The sequence below is a fragment of the Bombina bombina genome, unplaced genomic scaffold (assembly GCF_027579735.1).
Source record: "Bombina bombina isolate aBomBom1 unplaced genomic scaffold, aBomBom1.pri scaffold_985, whole genome shotgun sequence".
Lineage (NCBI taxonomy): Eukaryota > Metazoa > Chordata > Amphibia > Anura > Bombinatoridae > Bombina > Bombina bombina.
The window spans coordinates 80,374-88,197 of record NW_026511314.1 but is presented as its reverse complement, the minus strand read 5'-3'; the positions used below and the strand labels follow the sequence as shown (position 1 = coordinate 88,197).

Genomic DNA, 7,824 nt, shown 5'->3' with positions numbered 1-7,824 from the left:
ATATAACATTATTCTGAACCTTTACTGTCCCTTTAAGTATTAACAGTTGGATCCACTCACCTGTAGCGTCTCTGTGATACAATATATCACACTGTATACTACGGAATGTACTGCGTTGCCCTGGGGACTATTAATACAAAGCACATGGGCTAAATGTGACCAGAGGGTAATGGGGTTATTAATAGTGTCAACTACAGAGGTGAGAAGTGTTAAAGGGACAGTCTACTCCAAACTTGTTATTGTTTAAAACGATAGATAATCCCTTTATTACCCATTCCCCAGTTTTGCATAACCAACACTGTTATAATAATACACTTTCTACCTCTGTGATTACCTTGTATCTAAGCCTCTGCAGACTGCCCCCTTATTTCAGTGCTATTTACAAACTTGCATTGTAGCCAATTTGCTCTGTGAGTGAGCACAATGTTATATATATATATATATATATATATATATATATATATATATATATATATATAGCACACATGAACTAGCGCTGTTTGTGTTTTTTTTATTAGCTTTTCACCGCCAAAGAGACGTCCTACAGGGGCTTAGAAACCATCAGAAATGTAGAGGTTTAAAAGGTTATAAAGTGCATTAATATAACAATGTTATATGGTAATGGGTAGTAATGGTGTTATCTATCTTTTTAAACCATACAAATTTGCGAGTAGACTGTCCCTATAAGGAGACACCAATGAGGAGCCATTGTGCAGCATATAAAATACATACAGAAATAGCTTTATGAGAGGTGAAGCCAAATCCAAGTTGTATTTATCCATGTATAAACACTGTACTCAGCTATAAAGATACTGCACTGCGCATTTTCAGTTTTTATAATTATATTGTATATTCAGACTCATCTAGATCATTATTTGACTACGTACACAGTATCTGAAGTGACAGACCAGGGTCACTAGTGTTGTGCCTCAGCATTAAGCGCTGGGCCTATTGTGTTTAAAATATTCATCACTTATATTGGTATTGGACACATAGGGTAGGGGAACACAGTAATGCCTGGGATACACATAAGAGACTGTCCTGAAAATTAAACTTCAGAAGGAAACATGAGGAGGCTTGATGGACATTTTGGTTGTTATATGTCACCAAACTCTGTTTCTATGTACTCTACCCAAACACATGAGTCAGGACAAGGGAGGTAAAATACCACATCAGCATGGTTCTTACTCCAAACAGCTGGACTTACCACTGTTGTCTGTATATGAGGACCTTCTGCTCCCCAAAGCAGTAAGATCATGTACCTGCCTATAAAAACAGCTCAATAGCCTACCTCACCCTCACAATCAGAAGGTCCCATGCATCTCACTGTCAACAAGAACTGCCTTTCCCATGCTTTTCCTAATTTATACTGTGTTCCTTGAGCCACTTCTATAAGCGTAGTCCTTGTCTATGGACATCTCTTGCACTAAGCTTTGTGCACAGGTCACTAATGAGATGAAAAGATCAGCTTAATCTGATCTTCTCACATTGTATAGCGATAAAGGTGCAGGGTTAGACATTTCATACTTTTCAAATTTTATATTAAATGATTCTCTTAAAGAATTAGTTAATTTTTATTATTACAATGCATTTATAAAGATCTGGTATACAGGGCAGGAGGTAAGAATATTACACAGTATAAACACAACCCTATAAATGCAGTAACGCAGAAGATATGGAGAGTCCCAGTTACAGTATAGCATAACCACTAACAGTCTTCTGTAAATGTGTCTGTCACACATTATGTTCCCTCTCTGCATATACTGTAAGTTTTAGCATGTCAATTTGGCTTTTAGGTCTGTGATTCATCTGGTGCATAAAGTGTAAACTGATTCTCACCATTGTGACCCTTTTGGTGCCTGACTAGTGTGGTCTTACGTGAAAAGTTTTTCCCACACTCCATACACGCAAAAGGTTTCTCTCCCGTGTGAATCATGTAGTGAGAGAGTAGGTTTCCTTTTAAAGCAAAGCTTTTGCCGCACTCTGTACATGTGTACGGTTTTTCTCCAGTGTGAATCCTTTGGTGGGATTGTAGGTCCCCCTTTTGCCTAAAACTTTTTCCGCACTCTTTGCACGTGAAGGGTTTCTCCTCTGTGTGAATTCTTTGATGATTTAGGAGGTACTGCTTCTGAGTAAAGCATTTACCACACTCTTCACATGCATATGGTTTCTCATTGGTGTGACTCTTCTGGTGCGTATAAAGTGTGTTCTTGAGTTTGAAGCTTTTTCCACACTCTGTGCACATATGTGGTTTTTCTCCTGTGTGAATCTTTTCATGAACTAATAAATTTCCTTTCCGTGGAAAGCCTTTACCGCATTGCATACAGGTATAGGGTCTCTCATTTGTGTGTACTTTAAAATGAGAAACTAGGGCTCCTTTCAGTTTAAAACTTTCACCGCACTCTGTACATGTGAAAGGCTTCTCTGCTGTGTGAATCTGGAGGTGCGCTATGAGGTTCCCCTTTTGTGAAAAGCTTTTGCCACACTCTGTACATGTGTATGGCTTCTCCCCTGTGTGGATTCTATGATGAGCAAGAAGATCTCCCTTTCTTGTAAAGCTTTTGCCACACTCTACACAAGTAAAAGGTTTCTCACCTGCGTGTATCATCTGATGTCTGAGAAACATATGCTTATACGGAAAGCTTTTCCCACAGTCTGTGCACATGAAGGGTTTCTCCCCTGTGTGAATTCTGTAGTGAGATACCAGCATATTCTTCTGAGTAAAGTGTTTGCCGCATTCCGTGCACATATAAGAATTCACCTCAAGCAAATCTGCTTCATCCACAAACAAGTTATTAGTATGAGATGCGCACATCATACAATCTACGCACTTAAAGTCAGCCTCTTCCATCTGAGCGTTGTAGTGACAGAAAACGTTGTTTTTGTGCAAATAATTTCCCACAGTCGGTACAGGAGAAGGTTTTATCCCCTTCACCAATGTTGTGGTGAGAAAGAAGTTCCTGATTTTCTGTCTTGTCTGCGCTCAGTAAAACGCACTCAGTAAACGTGAGTTGCCCCTCCCCAGCTTTGAGTGGAGAAAGGAGGCAGCAATTTGCCTCATCCTCTGTGTCAGTTATCACAGTGCACTGAATAAACCTTGAAGATTCACCAACATCCTCCATTGGCAGCTGACAGATAGCGGATACTTTAGAGGAGTCATTAACTTCAGTTAGGTGTGGGAGTAATGCATTGCTCACCAAGCTTGATTCTGGATAATTAAAAAATAAAAAAATGATTAATATTGTGAAAACAATATAGATATAAAAACTACAGACTAAGCAGTCTCATAGAATTTATTCAGTAAATATTTTTCGGGTTAAGTAATCTATTTAAGATTATTTTGACCAAGGCAGTGAAGGTTTGTATCTAGGTGTGTGCTAGTCTCATGCTGCCTTCCTGCTAGTGAAATTTAGTGGGAAGATAACAGAAATGGTGCCTCAATATGGCCATAAACTTGCACACAACAAATGCCACTATGGTCCAGGTGAAGGTAATGTCAATATTATCCTTAATCCCCATGAAGCCCGGTGACACGCCCATGTTTAGCAACGTGACAATCATAAACCGTTTCAATAAAGGGACAGCATGAGGCAAAGATAAAGTTCTAATGTGTTAAGAGTATTGTATTACTTTAACAGATCTAGGAGTCTAGTAGAGCTGCAACAACTAATCGATATAATCAATAATAAATTGATTATGAAAATAGTTGTCAACAAATCTCTTAATCAATTAGTTGGTTTGCAATTAGTTGGTCTGTGCACGGCACCAGCTGCTAAACCCCAATGAGCTCCTGCACATGGTATTGTGTTTTATGGTTATGCCCCTAGCCTAAAGGACGTCTACAGACATATACTATCCTGAAAAAGTGAAAAGTAAAAGTTAACAACTACCCCTGGCTTATGTGCAACCCAGATATAATAGTCATCATTTGGATTGTTTCTATTAAATAAGGTGATTTGGGACTATGCTTTGCATTAAATAGTGCCAAGCTTGTTATTTACACCTAGCCCTAGACTGATGGGATTTATTATTTGAATTTATCTGTACTATTATCTGTTTGCACAATTATTAGCAGATCGCTTGCTATTGCTGATTATATGTACTGTATAGATAAATGTGTAAGGCTTTGTCCTGATATTGATATATAGTCATTAGCGCTTTTGACTTTTTTTTTTAATATTTTTAATTAATTGTAATATGTATCAAATTCAACATCTATAAGTATATATCAGTTATTTTAAAAACGGACTACATATTTTTTCCCTAACCTTTATAGCTGGTTATTTACCATTGCATATAGATATTGCTATATTAGTATGAAGTCCAGGCTTGCTTTATTAGGAAGCCCCTTGCATTGGTGGGGCTAACAAAGATAAATAGTCCACCCTGGTGATATTGGCAAAACCATACTTATGCATCTCAGGCACCTCAACACCATCTAAGTGCCTCTTCTCTGCTGCAGGCAAAATAGCTGCAAAAAGAGAGCCAGCCTCAGCCAGGATCATGTGGTCATGTTGTCATTTTTGCATTTGAATGCAAAGTTTCTGAGAGAGTGAATAAAAGAATGTTATTAACAGTGATAGTCTAGCTCTTTCTAGATCTACTTCTTTTGAAAAAGTTCGTGTTTTTTTTCCCCCTTGATTATAAAAATGTGTTCTGCTGACGGCTAAAAAAATGGACCAACAGTTGTGTTAATGTTAAAGTTTTAGTCTGAAGTTTATATTTATAACACTCAGTATGTGGATTTTATTTTAAATATAGGATTTTTTTTTTGATCCGGATAGTCGATTAATCAAAACAATTATCGCCCAATTAATCGATTATGAAAATAATTGTTAGATGCAGCCCTAGAGTCTAGTCACCACTAAGTGGTTAAACACAAAGTAAAGGTTAGCTCCAATAGCGATGCAATAATGGTCCTTGCACAGCACAAAGCCACCAGTAACTAGTTGTGTTCAGCTACCAAATAACTGTCGGCTAGATTATGAGTTTTGCGTTATGAGTAAAAAAGCAACATTATGGGTTATAACGCTGCTTTTTCACTACCGCTGGTATTACGAGTCTTGTAGGTACAGCTGTCCTGCACGCTTTTTTGGCCGTACCGCAAATTAACTTACGCAATTTTCGTGAAGCCTTTTTACAATAGGACTTCCATTGCGCCGATATTAAAAGCTTTTTTTGGAGGCAAAAAAGTGAGCGGTACAGCCTATACCGCAAGATTCGTAACGCATTCTAAAGTCAGTGGTTATGAGTTTTACACTACAAAGCCGTAGCATAAAACTCATAACTAAAGTGCTCAAAAGTACACTAACACCCATAAACTGCCTATGCCCATTAAAAGGTTAATAACAAACATAATTATATAGTGTCCCGTGTGCTATTTAATAACAAACATATATTTATATAGTGTCCTGTGTGCTATTTAATAACAAACATATATTTATATAGTGTCCCGTGTGCTATTTAATAACAAACATATATTTATATAGTGTCCCGTGTGCTATTTAATAACAAACATATATTTATATAGTGTCCTGCGTGCTATTTAATAACAAACATATAATTATATAGCTAACCATATTGCTAATACAATTTCTGAATGAATGTGTGCCTTACAATTCGTATGACCAATGGATGGATGCAAAACCACTCGATAATTGCAGCACAAGCTGTGCTTACATCGCTCATCTCATAGTATAACTGCCTATATCTACGGTCTGGGCTGTGCCAGACCTAGTTTATTTCAAAAAATGTATTATAAAAACCTAAATGAGTGTGCGCCAAACTAAGGACCTGTGAATGTGTGTTAAACCTTTTGATAATTGCAGCACATGTTATGATTGCTGATTGAGTAACATTCATCACATAGTCTGGGCAGTGCCAGACTTTATCACATTGCTAACACAGTTCCTGAATGAAAGTGTGCCTAACAAATTGTATGACTAACGGATGTTTGCAAAACCATTTGATAATAGCAGCACAAGCTGTGCTTACATCGCTTATCACATAATATAACTGGCTATATCTATGGTCTGGGTTGTGCCAGACTTAGTCTATTTCAGAAAATCAAACTTAGGGCTCCATGTACTAAGCAGTCAGCGAGCTACCCGCAACAAATCTTGCGTCAAAATTCGCAAACTGATATGTACAAAGCCGTCAATTATGTTAAAACTCGCATCTTTAAAATTGCGAGCGTACTTATCCGCCAAACCTCGCTACCGCTCCATTTTTCACTGTAATTAGACACATTTGACCACCAACTCGCCAAAAACGAATGTACTAAAAAATCTATTTGTCCGCTCGCTACAATTTCCGCTCCCACCTCGTTATTTTTGCCTCGCCACCTTTTAGGTGGCGGGCAAGGTACAAAACAAAAGGAAAGTCAATCTAGACGCCAGTCTAGACATATATAAAAGGCAGTAATATCAGCATTGTACTTACAGCATAACTGGCGTCTAATTTGTCTCTCATTTCCATGTACATAAATTGCGCCCAATTTGTCGACTGTAATTAAAGAGTAATCTATTTAAATTTATATTGTATAGTTGTCAATCTTTATAATTATTTTTATATTAATATTTATATATTATCAGATCCAGATGAAGCCATATCCAAATTGTAAATAAATATTACAAAAATAACGCTCTGTTATCACTCTTCAAAAAATTTTGAACAATAATAAAGTTGTTTAGATAAGTTGAACTTTTATAGGAGCAAAATTCTATTCCCGCGACTACTATGATGTTCGTGACACCTTGCATGTCACGTGTTAATAATTGGCCAGACAATTCAACTGAAAGTTAAGTACATCAGCTTAGTCGCGGCGAGCGAGGCGTCAAATTTATCAACAATCCGCAACTGCTCGCGGCGGGCTAGACTTGTCTATTTATTGGGGGAATATTAGTACATAGCGACAGCGGACACCATTTCGCCCGCGGCGAGTAACGGCGAGTTTATCCGCGTCTACAATGACGGATGAATTGACTGCTTAGTACATGGAGCCCTTAATGTTACCAACTAACATTCACTGACCACGATTATACAAGAGCACTTACTACACTCATATCGTTACTTTGTTACTAACTCAGTAAGACTAATTACAGGCACAATCAGAGCTGTAAAAGATACAGTTTAACTGATAAAATTAACTGTTTAAATACAGGTTTGATCAAAACTAAGATGATTTTTATTTCCTGATCACTCTTTAATCCTCAAACTGACTGCATTAATACCAGCTACACACGTGTCATCTATGCTAACAGCTCTGATTATAGAACAAACATAGCTACCGCAACAACAGCTAATAATTTCAGACTATTTCATTATGAAATGGACACAATTGAGAACTATTTGGTTGTGGAGTTCCTGATTCAGCTGAACTACTGACAATAACTACACGATTTTGAATACATCGATAATTATTAATAAAGACAGCTATTTGAATCACTCAATCATTGTAGTGTCGCCAGCACCAAACCGTTATTAATATCTAGCTACGAGTCATTATTGTGTTGTGAGTTCTATTAGACTAGCGGGTATTGGTACATTTATGCAGCGCTCTATATACTTACATATTATACTGTGACCTGATTTAAGGTTCTTTCCGTTTTGAACACTAACAATTACGTAGCAGTGAACTTTATTATCACAGTTAGTGATATGAATCATATGAGTTCCTACTATATTACAGTGGCTTGCTGTTAGTTTACTGTAAATCATCAGAAGTATATTAATTTCTGATTACGTTGCAATTAAAATCATTAAAGTTGACTGCTCTTCTCTGGATATTCAAATACCCACACACTACTGGGCAACTGATACATA

The 7,824-nt window shown here is 37.2% G+C and overlaps 1 protein-coding gene across 1 annotated transcript; it reads right to left on the bottom strand.

The window, feature by feature from the left end:
- Window positions 1–1,561: 1,561 nt before the first annotated feature.
- On the bottom strand, window positions 1,562–3,174 carry LOC128643698 (gastrula zinc finger protein XlCGF8.2DB-like). Its single transcript, XM_053696527.1, has one exon. The coding sequence runs from the start codon at window positions 2,849–2,851 to the stop codon at window positions 1,793–1,795; it is 1,059 nt and encodes a 352-aa protein (XP_053552502.1). The 5' UTR covers window positions 2,852–3,174; the 3' UTR covers window positions 1,562–1,792.
- Between the last annotated feature and the right edge of the window lie 4,650 nt (window positions 3,175–7,824).

What these genes read in the sequence shown, in the direction of transcription:
- LOC128643698 (XM_053696527.1), bottom strand. Translation starts at nt 2,851, where the DNA reads ATGGAAGAGGCTGACTTTAAGTGCGTAGATTGTATGATGTGCGCATCT.